This window comes from Triturus cristatus, chromosome 6 (assembly GCF_964204655.1).
Source record: "Triturus cristatus chromosome 6, aTriCri1.1, whole genome shotgun sequence".
In the NCBI taxonomy this organism is placed as follows: Eukaryota; Metazoa; Chordata; class Amphibia; order Caudata; family Salamandridae; genus Triturus; species Triturus cristatus.
In genome coordinates this window covers 220,401,474-220,426,648 of record NC_140589.1, presented here as the reverse complement: position 1 = coordinate 220,426,648, position 25,175 = coordinate 220,401,474, and the positions used below count along the sequence as shown (strand labels likewise).

General features: G+C 47.7%; 1 protein-coding gene across 1 annotated transcript in view; it reads left to right on the top strand.

Moving 5' to 3' along the window:
• Positions 1 to 25,175, top strand: part of LOC146816676 (adhesion G protein-coupled receptor F5-like) — a 956,016-nt gene that overhangs the window by 259,713 nt on the left and 671,128 nt on the right. Inside the window, exon 4 of the mRNA XM_085610571.1 lies at positions 5,973 to 6,030. Coding sequence (XP_085466697.1) covers positions 5,973 to 6,030 — 58 coding nt within the window. The remainder of the gene's footprint in view (positions 1 to 5,972; positions 6,031 to 25,175) is intronic.

Genomic DNA, 25,175 nt, shown 5'->3' with positions numbered 1-25,175 from the left:
GTACTCCTACGTCACCACTACAATAGTGATACGGACCATACCCATGCTATGGATGTGTGGGTACGGTGCGTATCAATAATCTAGTGGTGACGTAGGGGTACGCGTCCACGTCCACTTCTGTTGTTGCGGGACGCAGGGATTGTTGGACACGCCCCCCCGAAGTGACCAGACCCTGGAGGTAATGTATGTACAGAATATAGTAGTTTGTTTCCTGCCCCTCGCCCCCCTCTTTGCCACTGGGTGTTGTTCTGACCTTCTGCGGTGTGCACGGCGGTTTCTGTGCACCAGGTCGTAGGCTAGGAGGGCCGGGATGACACGTAGGATGGGGTCCATGGCTGTCCGTCACGTACCGGGGCTCCTTATTCGCGTCGTACTCAATTTCCCGGGAGTTTTTGACTGCCGTAAAAAATAAGCCGTGCGGAGTGATGTAGGCACGTAGCGTACTTGCTGGTCCATAAAACGCTGCCTGACTCCGTACGGACTTCACGTACACGCTGTCCCGGATCAGAATAGTTGGTATTTTTTAGCCGTACGTAGTTTTGTACGATTCGTACGGAAATGGTATTTTTGTATGAATCGTACTTGCTGGTTTGTAAGGTGGATTTCCCGGGTACGAGTCGTACGGAGAATACGCCCCGTACGACCATTCATACCCGGGTTTTACAGGATTGGAATCGGCACCTTTATGTTTAGTATTTGGGGTTTACTGGAGGATTGGATGGGTAGTAATCTATAACTGATACTTTATAATTATATTAATTAAGTTAATTGGTAATTATTTACATATTTATTTTTGCCCGGTTTTTGTGTTTATTGGGGTGTGGGTGGGTAGTTTTATTTAATAGGAATATTAATTATTAATATTCTAAACGCGGTCATGTTTTAATTGTTTTCAGTTGTGTTCTTATTTTTGGAATATTATATATACATTTTCTTCTTTTTCCTTTTGAATTGTGTGATTTTGAGGATTCGTAAATAGTGGGCATTTTTAAACAATGGTTTATTAATTTGAAATTAATATTTACATTTATTATGTGTAATATTTATAGTTTAATGTTCTATTAAAATTCCAATGCTTTAATATGAAATGTAGTTTTTGTAAATCTAATTATTTGTTTTTGTCAAAAAATTCCTAATGGGTATTTTTAATTTTGCCTGCATTTTTAAACTATATTTGTTTAAAACATACTTCATTTTTCAATTTCACTTAATAGCGACATAATTATTTATTAAACGAAAATCTTAGAATTTTAAACTAATATGTATAATTTGTAAATCATATTTATTTTATTGGAAGTTAGATAATTAAAACACCTAAACCCCACCCCTGAACCCCCCAAAACATATTTGCACTGTTCTTTGAGACTGGATTTGAAATTAATTTTCAAACCTTCATAAATACATTTCAGCTATGGCCAAACACATTTGAATGCAGTGATGTCATTAAGTGTGTGTACTATCTCAAAATTTTGTGTAAACGGTCAGTGTGTTCTTGCATGCCTGGAGAAACATGCAGATTAAAAGTACACTCTTCACCTACAATTACACACATGCCTCCTTTGGCATCCTGGACAAAGTAAGGTGTCCTTTCATTTGGAAAATAACATTTTGTGTGCATCTAATAGGTCAGAGAATAAATCTAAGGTGTGTGAGTTTGCTACCTACTCTAGTACTTTGATGCAAAATCCCCAGCACACGATTATATTATAGGAAAGATGTCTGAGTGCAAAGTGTGAGCACAAATTTAACACAAGTACATTGATTCTTGTTCTCTTTTTCTTTTTAATTCTTCAGATCTTCAAACAGCCAACGCATGTTTCGTCGTACCCATGGGAAATCGTTGCGTGACTTTATCAAGGCTTTCTTCTTCGTAAATCTATCCGTCGTCTGTGGTGATACTTTCAGCCCACAGAGGGGTTCTGTTCTCCTAGACTCGGAAACACACAAGAATATACGTCCGCCGACCGGTGACCATGAAAAACGATTGATAATGAATCTTACGCGAAGCCAGAACCTTTGGCCGACCTATAGATCACACCAGTGGACGTCTAGGAGAACAGAACCCCTCTGTGGGTCGGAAGTATCACCTGGTTAGTTTATTTGTGCACCTGTGTGACACCTGGGCAAATGATGTTGTGAGTGGAGTTCTTTGTTCCTAACCCCCATTTCCTCCTAAGGGGCCGATTACGATCTCATCAGGAAAGGCTCCAAACGGGACTCGCTTTGTTCGAATCCGATTCGGAAGCCTTGTTTCTGACCGAATTGGTCACCTTTCCGGACTACCGAGTATGGTGCAAGAAAGCCGTCCGTGTTGTGGGAAACGGTTCTGAAACAAAACAGCTGTGGGAATCGGACTTCGGGGGGCTGTAGCAAGCCCCCCTTCTCTCAGGACCCTCCGAATTGGGCCCAGGAGTGTACCCCTTGGTCTTGGGTCTCCCATACCCATGCATGCACAGTGTGGCAGGCACCATGGGGTGCCCACCACAGGGTGCCCGACTTTCCCACACCACCCCTTTTTAGGTCTCGCCTACGCAGCACGCATGCGCTGTCTAGGGGGGACCTCTTGGAATCGATCCGCTTTTGTCCCCAAAAACGTGCCCGCGTTGCATTGCTTTCAATGGCAACGCGTGCACGTTTGGCGATTCCCTTGTGGGAGCGAGCTTTGGCGCCATCTGTTAGCAATTATCGCTCCTGGTGCTGCTCGCTCCCGCAAGGGAAAGGTTGTCCATTGACTTCCGGCCACGCTCCACGTAAACCTCAATATAACTGCTACTGGGAAGGAAAACAAGCGTGTCGCTTTAACTTTCGTGGTCGCACTTATTTTCTTGATAACGCTTGGTCCCTGGGGAGAAGACCAAAGGCACCCGCTGCGTCCATGGGTAATGGTGTTTTATGACTTGAGCTCCAAGCCGTTGTGAAATCTGACTCTACTCGTTGGCCTTTTTGACATCTCTGTTATTGGGTGGTAACTCAACGGAAGCAAAACACAGAGCCTCTATTGTTCCGCAGATGCATGAACAAAGTCATCGTGGCTCCCAGGCCCATGCGCAAGTAGCTTACCCAGACCACGTGTTTGCTGTGAAATCTAGGACTTATAGGTATCATTGCTGTGGGATAATTGAAACTAGGATGGGTAGTATGAATCTGGACAGGACTGGATGAATTACTCCGGCATCTCCCTTTAAAATATGTGACGCTCTGGATGAGTGCAACTGGCTCATCTGTCTAAACTTGACACAGTGCTGGCTTTAGGATGGTGCGACTGGTGCCACCGCATCGGGCAAAGTGGTCGGGTGGCGCTGTATTATGAAATATTTTGTGGGCTTAAAAGCACCTGTTGCATAGCCCCTTATGTACCCAGCAATGTTCAAGCAAGAATACCAATATCAAGATTACTTTGGTGATTAATGTACATGCTGGGGAGATCGGAGCTTTGTCTAGTGGCAGTTTTGACATCATAAAGTAATGCAGAGGGTCAAAGTGTCTTCTGCAAGGCACGTGTAAAACGCAAATCACATAATTGTATGTTACAAAGATAGCGCGGGCATATTTTTGTCACAGAGATTCTTTTGTTACTTTCAGTTCATAAGTTACAATCCTTCGGGAAGACCGTGAGCTGTGGGCTGGCATCAAAGAGCTGCATACGAAGTGCAGAGTGCAGGTTTACAAACTTATGTTTTTTTCCTTTGTCTTTCGTTATCCTAACGTTGCTAAAAAAAAAAAAGTTTGTATGGGTAGAAATTCATTTGTATAAGTAAAGCCATCCACAACAACTTATTACGTTTTAAAATGCAAGTTTGTGCTTCGCCTGATCAACCACTCGTAAAACATAATGCATTCCAGTAAAGATGACAAGTGATTCATACACACCTAGTAGTTATCGTTCTTATGTAACCTTTCCTATGTACTGATTTACAAGTTTGTACAATTCATTCTCTGCATAATAAGGTGCATGTGTGATGTGAAGTGCTCTGACCTCCTACATTAGTATGAGTAGCACTATTAAAGAAATGAAATACATGTGAGAGAAGGTCTAGGTGGCAGTGAGGGAATCAAATGGTGAAGGAGGTCATTGGGAGCACCAAGAAAGATTGTCCCACCAGGGGGCACCATCGCTAAAGCCGGCCATGTCTTGGCATAAACAACCAAGAGGAAGGTCCAAGCGCTCTGAAATGGTCTCAACCCATGGAATGAGTCAAATGGCATTTGGGTATAGTCTCCATGTTCATAACTAACAATAATGGCAATCTGATGAAACACTGAACACCTGGCCTTCGATTTTCTAATTTTCATGTGTTGTACAAGTGTTTATGTTGCTTTTTAAACTAACTTTGCCACAGCCTCTACAGCACTCGAGTGATCATCTGTACTGCCACAGTCCTCCAGAAGGGCTGGAATCTTCTCCCATACCCTGCTATCTGAAAGTGTTGTATTTTGCAGGAGTACGGGGTGGAAGAACCTCATTAGTGCGGTGTAGTCAGTTGTATCATAATCAGCTGAAAGTAGGGTGACCAGAGGATTTCATGTCATCAGAACACATCTTTTCTAGTTGTGAGCTTTGATTTAATATTAGTGCATTCTGAGGAGTTGTAGTCTGGACTCCTCCAAATTTAGCCAGTTGGGCCAACAGATTGGATAACAATAATACGTAGGAGCAAAGTCCAGAAGTGGAAAATTCGTGTCCCTGTGACATGGAGCCATCTGGTTACCTAGCTGGGAGACTGAAGAGAATCGGAGCAGCTAGAAAGGAACCCGACTCTGAAGCTGGACATCAATGAGGTGGAAGAAAATCTCTTCTAAGTGATTATCCCAGAGTAAGACTTACAGCTCACACAAAGAATAGTGTGACTCACAAAACGAAGGTCTGAATCACCTTCAGTAGAATAAAAGGCAAAATCAGCGCAGCAGATATTCAAACTTTCTCTTGCAGGTTGTATGTGAATTTAATCCACGGAACCCTCCAACTCCCAAAAAATTCTGGAATTCACTGTAGATTCATCTGAGCTGTCATATTTTGTGCAGTTGAATGTGTGTGTGTGCTACCAAGAGCTGTAGGTCCCAAGTACAATAGAGCACAAGAGCAGTAGCACATAAGAATGCACTGTAGGAAGCACACACTGACAGTAGCACATGGGGACAAAAGGGGAGATACACATGTTATTAAATTGAAAAGCATGCATACAGCATGCGGAAGAGGCAAGCATTTCATCATACATCTGACAGCATAACACAATATATAGTAATTGTATAGCTATTCAATACCTAGCAACACAATACATAGGATAATGTGCTGCTTATAAGGTCCCAAAGGCGAGACCTATTGGCTATGCCAATGCTTGTTTCAATGGGAGCCTATGTTTACATTCAGAACACAGGCTCCTATTGAAGCCAATGGGAGTCTGACCAAATTGTATCTGGGTGCATCCAGATGCATCTAAATCGCTCGGTTGGACTACCCTGATCTGAGTCATTCAGAAAGCATTCTGGAACCGATTCCATGGGAATGCTTTCCTAACAACATCTGAATTGGGCCCAAAGTGTTAACTTTTCTTTTAAGCTCATAGCCCAAATTCATATGAGACCAGCTTATTACCCAGATCTTTCTGAGAGGTTTGTCAAAACATCTAGGTCATATTTGTAAATGTTTGTTCACTCTGGGCTAAGACCTTATAGAAGCGAATAATCAGAGTTGCAGTGATTATATGTCCTATTATTTTGAACTAATCAACCATGTAGGACCAAAGCCAAATGTGCATTTCTTTTTTATATTTTGGCACGATATTTACAAATTTATTGAGATTTATTTTGTGAAAAATAATATGGGACTTCAGAAATTGGCATTATAACAAAGATTGCTAGGGCACTAGATTTTTATTAGGTGTAAGAATGTGTGCACAATGTATGTCCTTATATTATGTATCATTCCATTGAATGAACAAAAAACTATCTCGAACCATTTATTTTTATTTTAGACACACTCTGAAGTGATTCACAGTTCATTCAAAAGTAGATGGAGACAGAAACGTGAAGGTGAGTGAATACAAGTTAACTATACCACGCTTTCTTGCATTTCGAGTTATTTGGCAAATTAAGAAAACAGCATTTGCACATGTATAGGAACGCTTTCTCGCAGTTTCCTCCACTCGCCCCCAAATTACCTAATACTCAAATGCAGTTTCTTAAAGTTTATCTCATTAACCGGAAGCTAGTGCTGCTGAATGCCGGGGTTTTTGATTGCGAAGGCTGCCCAGTGTTGATCCCTCTTCATACCTCTTCCCTCCACCACCCTCCACATCCTGTCTCCATATCTCATTGTAGAAGTTTCATTTCCTAACCAACCTTCTCCCCCTTGTCAAGGGTTTCCTATCTTTCTTTTGCTTTCTTTTCCCTTTAATGCCGATCCTTGTGGGTTAAAGTCAAATATCAAAAACAAAAGTCACTGTCTCCAAAACCACAGGCACAAATTAAACACTGCCCGTGGTAAAAAGGCAGGTAATTCAATTACTACAGAAAATATAACTTAGGCTAGGAGTGAAAAAGTGATCTAATAAAGCAAAGCAGCCTATTGTACCAGGTCAGTGCACTCTACAAAATTCAATTGTAAGCAATCCCTGCATAAAATACCATATGTCAAAAAATACATTTTTAACACCCTCACTTGATTGAAGCACATAAAAATGATAATTAATTTGTGGCCCTGCCCACTGAAACACTGTGTTGCTGTATATTGGCAGGCTCAGGAAAAATCCTCACTCCCCTACCACCAAAGCTGGATCCTGCAGCTTGTAAAATCAGCCTCGGTGATAGGTCACCAGCATGTTTGTTTCACTGGCACTCAACCTGAACGCACAGGGTTATCGGTAGAAGCTTCCTGAACTCCAAGATGTAGAGATAATGAAAGAAAGGTCCCTAGAACCCAGAATCCTAAATAAAATGCAGGTGCGCGTCAATTCTCAGATCACCCAAAAACCCAAGTGACTCAATTAAGAGTAGTTTCGCATTACCCCAAAAGAGGGCGCTGAGTGATAAAAATTCAGGAGGGCACTGGGAGCCGAGGGAAATGTGCGTCCTGGTCATGTGCACTTGGTGAGCTCTCGGCAATAAACCTCACACGAGTACCGGTTGAGGCACCTCGGAAGAGCACAGGAAGAAATAAAAGAGACTCGCTGCACCTTTGCCAGGAGCTGCACTGCCTCATTAAAGGGACTTCAGCGGTGACTGTGGTTTTTTTTTAAATGGGGCGCAATTGAAACAGCAGTTGGAAAAGGAATGATATTGTGTAGAAGTTTAGTTCCCTTCTGGATATGTTAGCGTCTCGGGCGTTTGTTCAATCAGGTGTTTTTTTAATTTGCAAAAGAATTTAACATTTCAGTGGTGCACAAAAAATCATAAAACAAATGTGCAAAACAGGTAGGATGTTACCCTTCACTATGTGATGCATTTATCAAATATATTGTAAGTTAATTGTGTAAAAGCAGTACATTTTTGGTTTTGACCTGTCCTGTCTTTCTAACGGACACGAATGCAGTGCATGTTTTATTACCAAACATAAGAAATGTGTTTCATTTTCCCAGTTGTAATTTAATTCCTCAAAATTATTACTGGAACATGAATCATGAGAAATGTTATATATATATATATATATATATATATATATTTATATATATATATATATATATATATATATTATATATATATATATATATATATATTACCTACTGGCGGTCGCCAGTAGGTAGTTATAGTTAGGACCCCTTTTCCATAGGAAATCCGCAACATTCTATTTTGAATAACTTTGGCGCCGGTCGACGAATCCTCGCGAATTTCTCAAAATAGGTGGGGCGCTACGCTCCGCTCCTACCCTGAAAGTCTCGGGGGGATTCGTCAAGCGGGGGCTGAGATAAAAGAGGGGTCCCAAAACGCGTTTTTCCCATGCATTTTTCCATAGGACCTTTAGACAGGGCTACAGCCCGAACGGCTGAACAGAATTACTAGAAATTTGGCAGAGAGGTAGTCCCTAGGTCAAGGAAGTGCCTTTTGTAGGTTTGGTGTAAATCTGTTCAGTAGATTCTGAGAAAATAGCCTTTAAATCAATATATATATCTGAGCCAGCTTACGGTACGCTTACCGTAAGCTTACCGTACGCGTACGGTGGCGTGCGCGAGCGCGATTCTGATTGGCTCTTAGATCTTAGTAAACATTCGAATCGGCCAAAACCAGGAAGCGGCGGCCGCCATTTTGTGTGTTTCACTCAGAAAAAAAAGAGTGAAAACAAGAAAAGGGGGCAAGGAGGAGAGTTACAGACCCCCTTACATTTGTGAGGGGGTCAAAGAAGGACAGAAAAGTACAAAGAAAACATTTATTGATTTTTAAAAAAATCACGGGGTACGCGTACGGTAAGCTTACGGTAAGCGTACGGAAGAAAAAAAAAACTTAAAAATGAAATTAAATGCAGATTTAAGTGTTTAGATATTAGGGGGCTCTAAAAAGAGCCGTTGTGTTTATGAAGTGATTTTTTTAGTGGTACCTACAAGTAAGTACCGATGCAGAGTCTAAGGTTCAAGAGGAAGACTCTGTTCCCTTCATCATTGAAGTGCACACCATCTCCTCTATAAATGTCTTGCATGTCATAACGCAAGTTGTTGTGGTAAATGGCACCCATACCATAGTCACGGAGGAAAGCAGAAACAGATTTGTTGACGTGCTTCCTTGCTTTGTCAATTTGCGGACAGAAATGATTGGACCAGTTCCATTTTTGCCTTTGGCATATGTTGGAAAACACAAAGGCAGTTTTAGGGAAAAGAGAAAACAGTTGTGCAAAGGTGTCCTTCATAAGCATTTCCAGACCTACCCCAGTCAAAGTGCCTAGGTCATTGCCACCACAGTGCACTATTATGAGGTCAGGGTGTTGGATTTGCATGAAGGATTTCACCAATGGCATCAATTGGTGCCACTTTAACCCTCTCTGACCAATCCATTTAATGTCTACATTTGGCAAAGCAAGGTCTCTCACCATACCTGTTTTCTCTGCAAACTTTTCACTCCAGAAGACATAGCTGTGTCCTACAATCCACACTGTGAACATCTTCAAAGGAGAACTGGATGCACTCAGGAGGTGTCTTTCAGTAGAATGGCAATATGAAAAGAAAGACAGTTTGGAAATGGAGGCATACATATTTTTTTCAAAACAAAAAGAACTGATTGGCTGTTTCATACCATTCTAGAATAAAAACTAGGCTGTATGTGTAAATTAATAGAAGCATGTTTTGTATTGGTACAAAAAAATGTGTTACCAAAGAACAGTTCTATGGATTTGCTGTTAGGTTTGAAAAGTCAAGCACTCTTGCTCTGTGGAATTGAAACATTGTGTGGCGAACTTCTGACCTAACTCCACACAGCAGTGTTCCATGAGCTGTTGCTATGGTAGCAGGCAGAAGTCAAGTTGGGGGAAGGGTACTAGGCAGAAGTCAAGTTGGGGGCAGGGTACTTTTGGAAAAGGGTTGGTTTTCAACCAATAGAAATGTGTGATTACATTTGAAAAAAAGGGGGAAGCACTGAGATTTGAAACTTACATGTATATGTGTGGAAAAATAGAGGGAAACTTTGCCCTTTTCTGGTTCTGCTGAGAGGAGAGAGGTGTAGAGAACAGAGATCCTGGCTCTGATAATCTGCTGTTTGAGTGCCACATTTCTTTCACAACTAACTAATTTTAAAGGTGAGTTATGAGTTTGAGAGGGGATGTATATGGTAAATTAAGAAATGAATAATAGAATTGGAATTTCTTTTGTAGAAGTTGTGTTTATCATTTTCTGTTTTGGGAGAAATTTAAATGTGAGGAACATGTAAAATAATATGGACTATTTTTTCATGATAAATTAAGGTGTACTGGTAAAAATAAGGAATACTTTAAGGGTTTGAGGTTGCAGTCAGTAATGCAAATACATTCAGCATCACTAAGGCTGGTTGCCCTTGCTGGAGTGTAGGCAGTCACCGAGGATACACATGGTGGTGGTCTGAAAAAGCAGTCTGGACATGTGCATTTAAAAAAATCTAAAAAGTGGATTCATAATGTGTCAGTCTGTAAAAGTGATTTTCACTTGCCAAAAAAAAAGAGCAGTAAGTGTGCATTTAAATTGGCAAAGAAATTTCGTTTTGGGACTAATGTGAAAACATGACTCTGTGTGCAAATAGGAATTACAGGCAGAGATTTATTGCGTTTTGCTCTGGTGATTTCACAGTTGCATTAGTAGGAAAAAGGGGGAGCGATTTTTTGGGGGAAGAAGCAGACTCTTAGCACACACCCAGCTCCTTTCTATGTATAATCATGCACAGTATTTAGAAGCGAGTGGGGTTTTGAGGTTTCAGTCTGTAATGCAAATACATTCAGCATCACTAAGGCTGGTTGCCCTTGCTGGAGTGTAGGCAGTCACCGAGGATACACATGGTGGTGGTCTGAAAAAGCAGTCTGGACATGGGCTTTTTTTAAAAAATCTGAAAAGTGGTTTCATAATGTGTCAGTCTGTAAAAGTGATTTTCACTTGCCAAAAAAAAAGAGCAGTAAGTGTGCATTCAAATTGGCAAAGAAATTTCGTTTTGGGACTAATGTGAAAACATGACTCTGTGTGCAAATAGGAATTACAGGCAGAGATTTATTGTGTTTTGCTCTGGTGATTTCACAGTTGCATTAGTAGGAAAATGGGGGAGCGATTTTTGGGGGAAAGAAGCAGACTCTTAGCACACACCCAGCTGCTTACCATGTGGAATCATGCACAGTATTTAGAAGCGAGTGGGGTTTTGAGGTTTCAGTCTGTAATGCAAATACATTCAGCATCACTAAGGCTGGTTGCCCTTGCTGGAGTGTAGGCAGTCACCGAGGATACACATGGTGGTGGTCTGAAAAAGCAGTCTGGACATGGGCTTTTTAAAAAAACTGTAAAGTGGTTTCATAATGTGTCAGTCTGTAAAAGTGATTTTCACTTGCCAAAAAAAAAGAGCAGTAAGTGTGCATTCAAATTGGCAAAGAAATTTCGTTTTGGGACTAATATGAAAACATGACTCTGTGTGCAAATAGGAATTACAGGCAGAGATTTATTGCGTTTTGCTCTGGTGATTTCACAGTTGCATTAGTAGGAAAAAGGGGAAGCGATTTTTTTGGTGCAGAAGCAGACTCTTAGCACACACCCAGCTCCTTTCCATGTATAATTATGCACAGTATTTAGAAGCGAGTGGGGTTTTGAGGTTTCAGTCTGTAATGCAAATACATTCAGCATCACTAAGGCTGGTTGCCCTTGCTGGAGTGGAGGCAGTCACCGAGGATACACATGGTGGTGGTCTGAAAAAGCAGTCTGGACATGGGCTTTTAAAAAAATCTGAAAAGTGGATTCATAATGTGTCAGTCTGTAAAAGTGCACAATTTATAGTGAAATGCAATATATTCTGAAAACAGCAAAAATAAGGCAAAAATATTTTTTGGTAAATATGTAAATACGTGTACTGTATTTTAAAATGTTTAAAAAATATTAATACTTTTTTCTTTTTTTTCAGATTGATATAGAAAATTTTCGAAAACTAGAACCATTTTTTAAGCAATTTTTTTTAAAAAAAACAAATGAATAAATATTTTTTTGAGTGGGTATGGTAAGTCAATAATAATAATTGTAGTGTCTCAAAGACCTTGTAATGTGATAATTGATTTTTAGTGTTTTTTTAAAAAAAATAAATAAATTACGCGCACCGTACGCGTATGGTAAAAAAAAAATAAAAAAAGTTTTTAAAAACATATATAAAAAAAAGATGAAAGATAAGGTTGGCTCTTAAAAGAGCCGTTGTGTTCATGCAGGGAGAGAGGAAAGAAAGAATGGGAAAATTAGTCTCTGTGACAAGTGTGCTGATCTATTTTGAGGTTCACTAGGGAAACACTGGTCTCCCTATGACAAATTAGATCATGACAAGAGGCACATCGAATATCAACCCTCAGAAATCGAGGGTTAATTTCCAGAGGGCCAGCAAAAGGAGATGCTCCCCCCACAGATGAAGGGCTCACCTGACCTGCAGAAGAAGGAGTCAGCCCTGCAGATGATGGTCCAGGCTGAGCTGCTGTGGATGTGCTTGGTTGACTTTCTGAAGGGTTACCTCCAAAAAGTCGAGCATGTGTCCTTTTGTGTACATCCTTGAGGTGCCTCATCATGGTATGATTCCCAAAGGAATACTTCCTGTCAGGATTACCTCTTGAAAGTACACGCTGACACAGCTTGCAAGTCACTAAGGGTGCATTTACCTTTAGCTGGCCTTCAGGAAAAGTAAAATAATCCCATACATAAGAGGTCTTTTGTTTCCTCGCTCTCTGCCTCAAGGTAGTGCTGCTAGTGCTAGCCTCACTCTCAGAAGGGCTCTGCTGTTCTGCCATCGTATCACAAAGACAACCCAGCTCCTTCTCCTAAGGGATCACAAGCAGAAATGAGGGGAATGGGTGTGGTGTAGGAGAGTTCTAGAACTGAAAGTAGTTTCATCCAATCAAAAGTTGTGTTTCATGATCACATGACCTACCGTACGCTTACGGTACGCTTACGGTGCGCTTACGGCAAAAGTACGCATGCGCGTAAAAAAGACACGCGCTTGCGCGCATGCGCATAACAGTCACTACCCGACACTTCTGCGTAACGTGCGCGTGTAGCGTACACGCGTACGCGTCCCACGCGGAGTACGCGCGGCTACGCAAATTGCGTAACTATACGCAAACAGCGTAGATAAATTACGGGCATTGCGTAAACCGTACGCTTACCGTAAGCTTACGGTACGCGTACTAAAAAAAAAGGAAAAAATGTACTGCAAAAAATTATAACATGTTTATTTTATGAAATATATTTTAAAAAACATATTAAAGAATTTTAAAAATTTAACCATAGTCTTTATAAAAGGTTGGAACATTAAATTAAATATATGTTTAAAAAAATAGAAGAAAAAAAAAAATTAGCATTTAAAAAACCTTGCAAATTCACTGAAAAAACTATGGGTTTCACACACGTTATAGTTAGGAATTAGCATTTAAAAAACCTTGCAAATTTACTGAAAAAACCATGGGTTTCACACACGTTATAGTTAGGAATTAGCATTTAAAAAACCTTAGAAATTCAGTGAAAAAACCATAGGTTTCACACACGTTATAGTTAGGAACTAGCATTTAAAAAACCTTAGAAATTCAATGAAAAAACCAAAGGTTTCACACACGTTATAGTTAGCTGGACATTTTACTCGTAAAAAACCATTGAAATTCCCCCGTTATAGTTAGTTAAGCTAACTATAACTCGCGCGCCCGCAATGCACTGCTGATGACTTCACATATTACATCACTCATGACATGGTCAGTGACATCACTCATGACATCACTGATGACATCTCAAATGACATCACTGATGACATCACTGATGACATCATCCTTGTGATAGAGTGGCAGACCTCCTCTCACCCTAATATAACCTTTGATACACACATTCAAAAATAGAGACTAAACTTTTCAAAACAATGGACATACCAATACCAGTTACAACAACCTATTCAGTAATTCTAAGATCCACATACACATCCACTCATTCACCAACAGTCCTATACAGTCACTCATACATGTACTCACTCATCATATGTACTCATACACCTATACATCCTGTTACACAATGCCACTCATCCGTAGAGTTACTCACACACATAGTCACTCATGCTAATAAAGAATCAAACATCCGTTTACTTGCATATAGTTATACACACACCACCACACTTACTTCTACAAAAACTTACACATACTTAGTCTTTTAAACAATCACTTATAGAAACACATATTTATTCATACAGGAACTCTTTCAATCTCTCACTCTCACATATACTCACTTATATACACCAATAGTCACATATACTAGTTAAAAACATATGTAGTTACTCATAAAGACACTGTTGAGACAGTCATTCACTCACTAACACACCCATACACACACTCATCCACCCATGCAGTCCTGCACACATACTATCTTCAACACATACAAACAGTGAGTCACTCATTCATGCACCTATGCACTACGTAATACCCCCCACCGAACCATGCAGACACTCAGACTGATACTCAAAAAACCAACTAATAACCTATATAGACACTCATGTAGGTACTCACCAACCCATACAGCCACTTATACACAAAGTGAAAGACTGATACAGATATATACATATTTAAACATTACTCACTAAGCCATGTATTCACTATGATACACTTAATCAGTCAGTTACACAATCAATTTTTCAAAAACAAATCATCCATTTAGACACTTATATACCCATTTATTCTTCCATCGACCTTGAGATATACATATATAAAACATATTTAATTTTCAGAAAAACACACATTCACTGGATGATGTCATCAGTGATGTCATCAGTGATGTCATTTGAGATGTCATCAGTGATGTCATGAGTGATGTCACTGACCATGTCATGAGTGATGTAATATGTGACGTCATCAGCAGTGCATTGCGGGCGCGCGAGTTATAGTTAGCTTAACTAACTATAACGGGGGAATTTCAATGGTTTTTTACGAGTAAAATGTCCAGCTAACTATAACGTGTGTGAAACCTTTGGTTTTTTCATTGAATTTCTAAGGTTTTTTAAATGCTAGTTCCTAACTATAACGTGTGTGAAACCTATGGTTTTTTCACTGAATTTCTAAGGTTTTTTAAATGCTAATTCCTAACTATAACGTGTGTGAAACCCATGGTTTTTTCAGTGAATATATATATATATATATATATATATATATATATATATATTCTCCATCAAACGCCTCTAACTTTCAGGACGCACTCCCAGCCGATTTCACCATTAGGTTTTTTCTTTACAGCAACCAGCGGCTTCATTCCAGTGAAATTAGTGCCGACGCGTTTCAAGGCATCTCGCCTCTTCTTCTCGGGCAATCTCTGGTGAATTCACAGAAGGCTCTGCATGCCGTTTATAATTCCGCCCAATGGGCGTTGCTAAGTGCCTTATTAGTGTTCAGAGGCATGCTGGGAAGGGTAGTCCATTCCGTTGAGTAAATATTCCCTAAGTGGGTTCTGTGACTTCAGTTTGCGACTTTTTAATATCCTATACTAGGAATCCGGAGTTGGCGCCGGTTTGATTGTGCTAAATCGGCTGCGCTGCATACACGGCGTGGATCAGTTCTCTGCCGCAGCCTCACCAACATTGTGGGATGTTGCTGTCCTCCGCGGAAGAGGCCTCCGCGTGCATGTTCTCCATCAAACGCCTCTAGCTTTCAGGACGCACTCCCAGCCGATTTCACCATTCGGTTTTTTTTTTACAGCAACCAGCGGCCTTATTCCAGTGAAATTAGTGCCGACGCGTTTCAAGGCATCTCGCCTCTTCTTCTCGGGCAATCTCAGGTGAATTCACAGAAGGCTCTGCATGCCGTTTATAGTTCCGCCCAATGGGCGTTGCTAAGTGCCTTATTAGTGTTCAGAGGCATGCTGGGAAGGGTAGTCCATTCCGTTAAGTAAATATTCCCTAAGTGGGTTCTGTGACTTCAGTTTGCCACTTTTTAATATCCTATAGTAGGAATCCGGAATTGCCGCCTTGGTCCCCGCATGAAGAGATGAGCAGCCTCACAAGCTGGCAAAAGCCAGGGCAATACTGGTTGCACGGACCGGCCACTTGACCAAAGTTCGCGATGTGGGACTGCGTTTTCGCACTGTGCGTGGGACATGACAGGCTGAGGGACTACAGTGACCAGCATTCCCTGCGCATACTGCTCACAGTAAGGGAATAACTTTGACTGTGATTGGTTTTCATTGCACCAATAAGAACTTTATGAACAGTATGTCAAGTCCCTACTTATTTTGAACTTGTTTTATAAAACACAAAGCTGGCAATGATTAAGGCATTCGCCGAAACGCGTCTGCCAGGTGTTTTTGAAATCTTACCTGTCTGAAGGGTGGCAAATAAATCCCAACTGCAGTCATCCAAAAGCATGTGTCGGACCCGTTCTTTGATAAAGAGGCGGGACTGGTGGCAATATTAGAGTGTGGCTGTCGACGCTGCACATCCGGCACGCCTCTTGTTCAGGTGCTCCGCTTTAGTCGGCAAACGTCTGTGGTATGCTGTGCTGAACGCGCAAAAGCGGCGCCCCCTCGCCCAAGACAACGTTCCTGGTATTCGAGGAGAGAGCAGCAGATCGCTGCTGATTTGGAGAGCTGCAGTCGATGTTTGCCGCCTTGGTCCCCGCATGAAGAGATGAGCAGCCTCACAAGCTGGCAAAAGCCAGGGCAATACTGGTTGCACGGACCGGCCACTTGACCAAAGTTCGCGATGTGGGACTGCGTTTTCGCACTGTGCGTGGGACTTTTTAATATCCTATACTAGGAATCCGGAGTTGGCGCCGGTTTGATTGTGCTAAATCGGCTGCGCTGCATACACGGCGTGGATCAGTTCTCTGCCGCAGCCTCACCAACATTGTGGGATGTTGCTGTCCTGCACGGAAGAGGCCTCCGCGTGCATGTTCTCCATCAAACGCCTCTAGCTTTCAGGACGCACTCCCAGCCGATTTCACCATTCGGTTTTTTCTTTACAGCAACCAGCGGCTTCATTCCAGTGAAATTAGTGCCGACGCGTTTCAAGGCATCTCGCCTCTTCTTCTCGGGCAATCTCAGGTGAATTCACAGAAGGCTCTGCATGCCGTTTATAGTTCCGCCCAATGGGCGTTGCTAAGTGCCTTATTAGTGTTCAGAGGCATGCTGGGAAGGGTAGTCCATTCCGTTGAGTAAATATTCCCTAAGTGGGTTCTGTGACTTCAGTTTGCCACTTTTTAATATCCTATAGTAGGAATCCGGAGTTGGCGCTGGTTTGATTGTGCTAAATCGGCTGCGCTGCATACACGGCGTGGATCAGTTCTCTGCCGCAGCCTCACCAACATTGTGGGATGTTGCTGTCCTGCGTGGAAGAGGCCTCCGCGTGCATGTTCTCCATCAAACGCCTCTAGCTTTCAGGACACACTCCCAGCCGATTTCACCATTCGGTTTTTTCTTTACAGCAACCAGCGGCTTCATTCCAGTGAAATTAGTGCCGACGCGTTTCAAGGCATCTCGCCTCTTCTTCTCGGGCAATCTCAGGTGAATTCACAGAAGGCTCTGCATGCCGTTTATAGTTCCGCCCAATGGGCGTCGCTAAGTGCCTTATTAGTGTTCAGAGGCATGCTGGGAAGGGTAGTCCATTCCGTTGAGTAAATATTCCCTAAGTGGGCTCTGTGACTTCAGTTTGCGACTTTTTAATATCCTATAGTAGGAATCCGGAGTTGGCGCTGGTTTGATTGTGCTAAATCGGCTGCGCTGCATACACAGCGTGGATCAGTTCTCTGCCGCAGCCTCACCAACATTGTGGGATGCTGCTGTCCTGCGCGGAAGAGGCCTCCGCGTGCATGTTCTCTGTGGGAGCCGGCCTCGTGGCGTGGTCCTGTTTCCCCGCGCTAAGCCGCACGAGGTCCCATGCACCTCGGGGCTCCTCCATTTTGGACTATACGTCACTCCACGTGACCACCTGCGTGACCCTGCTTCACCCGGCCTCTGTCCCAGCGAGGCCCGACATCGAGGCGCCAACCCCTGGCCCGGGGGATACCACGTGAACCCTTCCCACTCCCGGCAGAGGGCAGTATCGATGGGACCCCCAACCGTCCTTCCACACCTAGGTGCCATCGCCCCACAGCTCTCTGGGGCCTGGCGCCTCTCCTGCTGGGCGTCTGGCCGCTCCCTACCCGGCTTCTCTGCCCCTCCGGGCGCAAGGGTCCGGACATCAAAGGGCTCCCGTCCTATATCTGGGGCGACCCGACAACAGGACAGTAGTTGTATCCTGGAGTCAAGAGCCCTGCTGATCGGATCGCGGCTGAACCTACGGAGGAAGACTCTGCCTGAAACTACCTGCTGAGCTCTGCTGACGACGTCGCGGCTCCATCGTACTTACAAGACCTTCACGAACCTTTGGGGCCCTGCTGACGCCATCGCGGCCCGACCTTGTGAACTTGCCATCAGAGCCTAGCTGACCTCGTCGCGGCTCGACCGAAGCGGACCTACCACCGGAGCCCTGCTGACTGTGTCGCGGCTCGACCCAAGCGGAACTACCACCCGAGCCCTGCTGACGCCGTCGCGGCTCTCCACGTCCAAGCCGCTCTGAGACAGCATCCAAGGTCTGGCACAGAGCCCCCTCCCCCGTGCCTGGTTGGTACTGAGACTGTCCCGCTACCCTATTCCTTTCGAGACATTGAGACTCTTACTGGATCCCTCGATCCCACTGTAAATATTGAACGTACTACTTTTTGATAAAGAACCAAGTCAAGCAACCGATATTGAGTCCTGTGTGGTGGTGTTACTGGGCCTAGTACGATCATAGGAGAAGGACCCCCCTGCAGGGGCTTCTCAGCGCTCGGCTATACTTGTGCGGTAGGAATGTGCCCCGGAATAGTCTCCCCGACTCCCCGGTGGTCCTCCCTCCAACATTTGGTGGCCAGCGACGGGATCCGAGCCAGACGCAATCGTACAGGCAAGTAGCGCACCCACTACCTGACCAGACGGAAAAAGAAAAAGGGAACCATGGACAGGCCAAGAAGCAACCGTGGCCGCAATCTTCCAGCTGGAAAAACTGGAAGAGTACACCCACAAAGAACTCAAACAATTCTGCAAAGACAAAGGGATCGCAACCACAGGATTGGGCACCAAGGAAGAGATGCAGAAAGCCCTTAAAGCCTGGACAGAACCCGAGACCACTCCACCCCGAGCCGAAGGGACCTCGGCCCGGGACGGAAACCTGCCGACCCCAACCCCGACAGATGGGGGGCGAGCCGACCCAGAAACCAGCCTTTCCCCCGAAGAAATGCGAGAACGGGAGAGGGTCCGGACACACAAAATGGACCTCGCCCGACTCCGGCTGGACGGTGAGCTCCTACTGGCGGAGAAGAAGATAGCCTTGGAGCAACTACGGCTGCAAGAGGAAATCGAGGAAAAGAAACGGCGTCGGGAACTAGAGGAGAGACGGCTAACCCTCGAGCACGAGAGGAGCCTTAAGGAACTTGAACTCAAAGCTAAAACGGGGGAGACCAGCAACCCCGGAACCCGGGACGCTCTGCCCCTGACCGAGCCAAAGGTTCACATCCCCAAGGATGTCGTCAAAGAGTACTATAAAAATGACGACATCCAGCAATGGTTCCGAGCGTACGAAGTAGCCATGACCTCCCATCGGGTACCCCGGAAGGACTGGGGTGCCGGCCTATGGGGGAGGTTCCACAGCGAAGGCCGGGATACCCTGCTGCAACTCCCCGACGCGGTGATGACCTCATACGACCACATGAAGGAAGCCCTACTCACACGCTACGGACTATCAGCCGAGATGTACCGGCAGCGCTTCTGGGACTGCAAGAAGCTCCCCGGTACCACATGGGTCGAATACGTGGACTTCTTCAGCCGAGCGTTGGAAGGTTGGATAAAAGGAAGCAAGGTCACCTCATACAATGAACTGTTCGACCTCATTGTCTGGGAGCACCTCGCCAACAACTGCTTTGTTGAACTAAGGCAACACCTCCTGGACAGTAAATTGACCGAGCCCCGGAAGCTCGCCGCCGAAGCAGACCGATGGGTCAACACCCGGGTCCCCCGGAACCCAGTGGGGGACTATCCACGGAGTACCACGGGACCTCCCCGCCAGCGAGGCGGAGGAGGGGGGTCCCACCGCAGTCGAGAATTCCCGCCTGGGCCGCCCAGAAGCCCGCCACGAGGTCAAGCCACCAACCACACTTTCCCGACCCAGGGCCGAAGGGGGACCCCTATCGCACGGCCTGGACCACGACCGACAGTGACCTGCTTCGGCTGTCAGCAGACCGGCCACTATGCGAGCGACCCGGCCTGCCCCGTGAACCGACGGAACGGGACCACTGGGCCCCCTCCCCGACAAATAGCCGCCGCAGCCCTGGGGGAGGGAGAAGACGAGGAGGAAAACCACGACGACGGGTCCCCAGAGTGGGAACCAGCTGCCTGGGCTCCCGAGAAATGGTGCCCCAAGCCGCCATCCCAAGCAACACCCAGAAGTACCAACAGTGGGTCACCATCAATGGACGACGGCCCGAGGCCCTCCGGGACACTGGGGCCAGTGTGACCGCTGTCCGCTGCCACCTGGTGACCCCCGAACAAATCCTGCCGCATGTCCTCTGCCCTGTCCGGACCGCGGACAACACCGAGAGCATGTGCCGGATGGCCAGGATCCCCTTCGAGTGGGGAGGAGTGTCCGGCACCCTAAAAGTGACTGTCCGCGACGACGCCCCAGTGGACTGCCTCCTGGGGAATGACCTAGAGAGCTCACCCTGGCCCCAGGTAGAACGCCGAGAGCATCTGGGGATGCTAGGACTGCCCGAGTGGGCCTGCGCCACCACCCGGTCCATGACCGCCCAACCAGCCGCTGCCACGGCCCCCGACAAGCCGACGGGCCCCGTACTATCACCCTCCTCCGGCACGGAGGAACCTGACGAGGAGGCCGGGCCATCCGAACTTTCTCCCGACGAGGCCGCCTCCCTCAGCGAGATCCCCGAGCTGCCCAGTGGTGCCACGACGGGGGCCCCACCCGCGAACAATTCCAGCAAGAGCAGAAGGCCTGCCCGTCCCTCGAGGGGGCCCGACAGCAAGCGGCCGCCCAGGCTGCGGGGGACCCCACGGGAACCCACTGGGTCTATTGGGACAATGACTTATTGTATAGCGAGCAGAAAGTCGCCGAACTAGGGGCCGGCCGGGTGCTGGTGGTCCCCCTCCGATTTCGAGAGTTCCTCCTGAACCTGGCACATGACGTGCCTCTCACCGGACACCTCGGGGGGGACAAAACTTACAGCCGCTTAGTGACCCATTTCTATTGGCCCCGAATGAGAAGGGACGTGGACCATCACTGCCGGTCCTGCCCGACCTGCCAAGCTAGCGGGAAGACTGGGGGGCGAGTGAAAGCCCCCCTCCAACCATTTCCAGCCGTCCACACCCCGTTCGAACGAGTGGGAATCGACATCGTGGGGCCCCCCGACCCCCGAACCGCCCTGGGCCATCGCTTCATCCTGGTACTGGTCGACCACGCCACCCGATACCCCGAGGCCATCCCACTCCGCACCGTGACAGCTCCAGTGGTGGGCCGGGCCCTGATGGGCATCTTCTCCAGGGTGGGGTTCCCCCGAGAAGTGGTGAGCGACAGGGGTACGAACTTTATTTCGAAGTACATGAGATCCCTCTGGCAACAATGTGGGGTCACCTATAAATTCACCACCCCTTACCACCCCCAGGGGAACGGACTGGTCGAGCGGTTCAACAGAACCCTGAAGGGAATGATCAAGGGCCTGGAAGAGCCCCTGAGGAGGAGATGGGATGTCCTGCTGCCCTGCCTCTTGTTCGCCTATCGGGAGGTACCACAGAAATCCCTGGGCTTCAGCCCCTTCGAACTGTTGTATGGGCACCCCGTCCAAGGGCCCCTCAGCCTGGTCAAGGAGGGCTGGGAGGCGGCCGTCCAAGATGCCCCCCCCCGACGTGTACCGGTACCTCCTGACCCTGCGGAACCAGACTCGGAAGTTCCGGGCCCTGGCAGAAGCCAACCTCGAAGCCAGCCAAGAAGACATGAAACGCTGGTATGACGAAAATGCCTCAGCCATCGAGTTCGAGCCGGGCCAGCAAGTCTGGGTCATGTCACCCGTGGACCCCTGCGCCCTGCAGGACAAGTGGACCGGGCCCTTCAAGGTAGTTGAGAGGAAGAGCCCCGTCACGTACCTGGTCGACATGGAGTCCCCGAGGAACCCCCTCCGGGTCCTGCACGCCAACCGGCTCAAGCCCCACTTTGCCCGAACTGAACTAAGCCTACTGCTGGCTACCGACGATGGGGGCGAAAGTGACTCCGAGCCCCTACCAGACCTCCTGGGGTCCTCGGGCCAAGACGGCTCCATGGAGGGCGTCCGCCTCTCCGCCACCCTGACACCAGAACAGCGCCATGACTGCCAGAAGCTGCTGCAACCCTTCGCTGCCCTCTTCTCTCTCACGCCCAGGGTGACCCCCTGGTGCGTCCACGATGTGGACACAGGGGACAGCCCCCCTGTACGACACCGCGCTTACAGAGTACCTGACCGAGTCCGAACCTGCATACAGACCGAGGTCGCCAAGATGCTCGCCCTCGGAGTCATCGAGCCTTCCGACAGCCCGTGGGCCAGCCCGGTAGTCTTGGTGCCGAAGGCCGCCGCCCCCGGCACGGCCCCCGAACTCAGATTTTGTGTCGACTACCGGGGCCTGAACGCAGTCGACAAGACCGATGCCCACCCCTTGCCACGAGCCGACGAGCTGATCGATCGCCTAGGGGCCGCCCGCTACCTAAGCACCTTTGATCTCACCGCTGGGTACTGGCAGATCAAGCTCACTCCCGGCGCCCAGGAACGATCCGCCTTTTCCACCCCGATGGGCACTACCACTTTCGGGTAATGCCCTTCGGTATGAAGAACGCCCCAGCGACCTTTCAGAGGCTAGTAAACAAGGTCCTGGCCGGACTAGAAGCCTTCAGCGCGGCCTACCTCGACGACATTGCCGTCTTCAGCGACCACTGGGCCGCGCACTTAGGACACCTTGGGGAAGTCCTGGCCGCTCTCCAAAGAGCCGGGCTCACCATTAAGGCCAGTAAATGCCAGATCGGTCAAGGATCTGTGACCTATCTGGGCCACCAGGTGGGGAGTGGCCAGGTGGCGCCCCTCCAGTTAAAAGTCGACGCCATCCAGGCGTGGGAGCCCCCCGCAACCCAAACCGCTGTCCGGGCCTTCCTAGGCCTCACAGGCTACTACCGCCGATTCATCAAGGATTATGGCAGCATTGTGGGCCCCCTTACGGAGCTCACTTCAAAGAAACAGCCCAAGGCAGTGCACTGGACGCCCCGCTGTCAGACCGCTTTTGATGCTCTCAAGGCGGCCATGTGCGCTGCCCCTGTGCTACAGGCCCCTGACTACAGCAAGGAATTTGTAGTCCAGACTGATGCCTCGGAGTACGGAATCGGGGTGGTCCTCTCCCAGGTGGACACCAAGGGCCTCGACCGACCTGTGGCCTTTATCAGCCGCCGACTGCTGCCGCGAGAACAGAGGTGGAGCACCATCGAGCGGGAGGCCTTCGCCGTGGTATGGGCTCTCAAGAAGCTCCGGCCCTACCTGTTCGGCACCCACTTCAAGGTCCAAACTGACCACCGGCCCTTGCGGTGGCTCATGCAAATGCGGGGCGAGAACCCCAAGCTGTTGCGCTGGTCCATCTCGCTGCAAGGGATGGACTTCACTGTGAAACACCGGCCTGGCAACGACCACGCCAATGCTGACGGCCTGTCCCGATTCTTCCTCCTCGGCGAGGAGAACCCCCAAGGAGATGGGTGACTCTCCCTGCCTTCAGCTGGGGGGGACACATGTGGGAGCCGGCCTCGTGGCATGGTCCTGTTTCCCCGCGCTAATCCGCACGAGGTCCCATACACCTCGGGGCTCCTCCATTTCGGACTATACATCACTCCACGTGACCACCTGCGTGACCCCGCTTCACCCGGCCTCTGTCCCAGCGAGGTCCGACATCGAGGCGCCAACCCCTGGCCCGGGGGATACCACGTGAACCCTTCCCACTCCCGGCGGAGGGCAATATCGATGGGACCCCCAACCGTCCTTCCACACCTAGGTGCCATCGCCCCACAGCTCTCTGGGGCCTGGCGCCTCTCCTGCTGGGCGTCTGGCCGCTCCCTACCCGGCTTCTCCGCCCCTCCGGGCGCAAGGGTCCGGACATCAAAGGGCTCCCGTCCTATATCTGGGGCGACCCGACAACAGGACAGTAGTTGTATCCTGGAGTCAAGAGCCCTGCTGATCGGATCGCGGCTGACCCTACGGAGGAAGACTCTGCCTGAAACTACCTGCTGAGCCCTGCTGACGACGTCGCGGCTCCATCGTACTTACAAGACCTTCACGAACCTTTGGGGCCCTGCTGACGCCGGCGCGGCCCGACCTTGTGAACTTGCCATCAGAGCCCAGCTGACCTCGTCGCGGCTCGACCTAAGCGGACCTACCACCGGAGCCCTGCTGACTGTGTCGCGGCTCGACCCAAGCGGAACTACCACCCGAGCCCTGCTGACGCCGTCGCGGCTCTCCACGTCCAAGCCGCTCTGAGACAGCATCCAAGGTCTGGCACAGAGCCCCCTCCCCCGTACCTGGTTGGTACTGAGACTGTCCCGCTACCCAATTCCTTTCGAGACATTGAGACTCTTACTGGATCCCTCGATCCCACTGTAAATATTGAACGTACTACTTTTTGATAAAGAACCAAGTCAAGCAACCGATATTGAGTCCTGTGTGGTGGTGTTACTGGGCCTAGTACGATCATAGGAGAAGGACCCCCCTGCAGGGGCTTCTCAGCGGCACTCGGCTATAGTTGTGCGGTAGGAAGGTGCCCCGGAATAGTCTCCCCGACTCCCCGGTGGTCCTCCCTCCAACATTCTCCATCAAACGCCTCTAGCTTTCAGGATGCACTCCCAGCCGATTTCACCATTCGGTTTTTTCTTTACAGCAACCAGCGGCTTCATTCCAGTGAAATTAGTGCCGACGCGTTTCAAGGCATCTCGCCTCTTCTTCTCGGGCAATCTCAGGTGAATTCACAGAAGGCTCTGCATGCCGTTTATAGTTCCGCCCAATGGGCGTTGCTAAGTGCCTTATTAGTGTTCAGAGGCATGCTGGGAAGGGTAGTCCATTCCGTTGAGTAAATATTCCCTAAGTGGGTTCTGTGACTTCAGTTTGCGACTTTTTAATATCCTATAGTAGGAATCCGGAGTTGGCGCTGGTTTGATTGTGCTAAATCGGCTGCGCTGCATACACGGCGTGGATCAGTTCTCTGCCGCAGCCTCACCAACATTGTGGGATGTTGCTGTCCTGCGCGGAAGAGGCCTCCGCGTGCATGTTCTCCATCAAACGCCTCTAGCTTTCAGGACGCACTCCCAGCCAATTTCACCATTCGGTTTTTTCTTTACAGCAACCAGCGGCTTCATTCCAGTGAAATTAGTGCCGACGCGTTTCAAGGCATCTCGCCTCTTCTTCTCGGGCAATCTCAGGTGAATTCACAGAAGGCTCTGCATGCCGTTTATAGTTCCGCCCA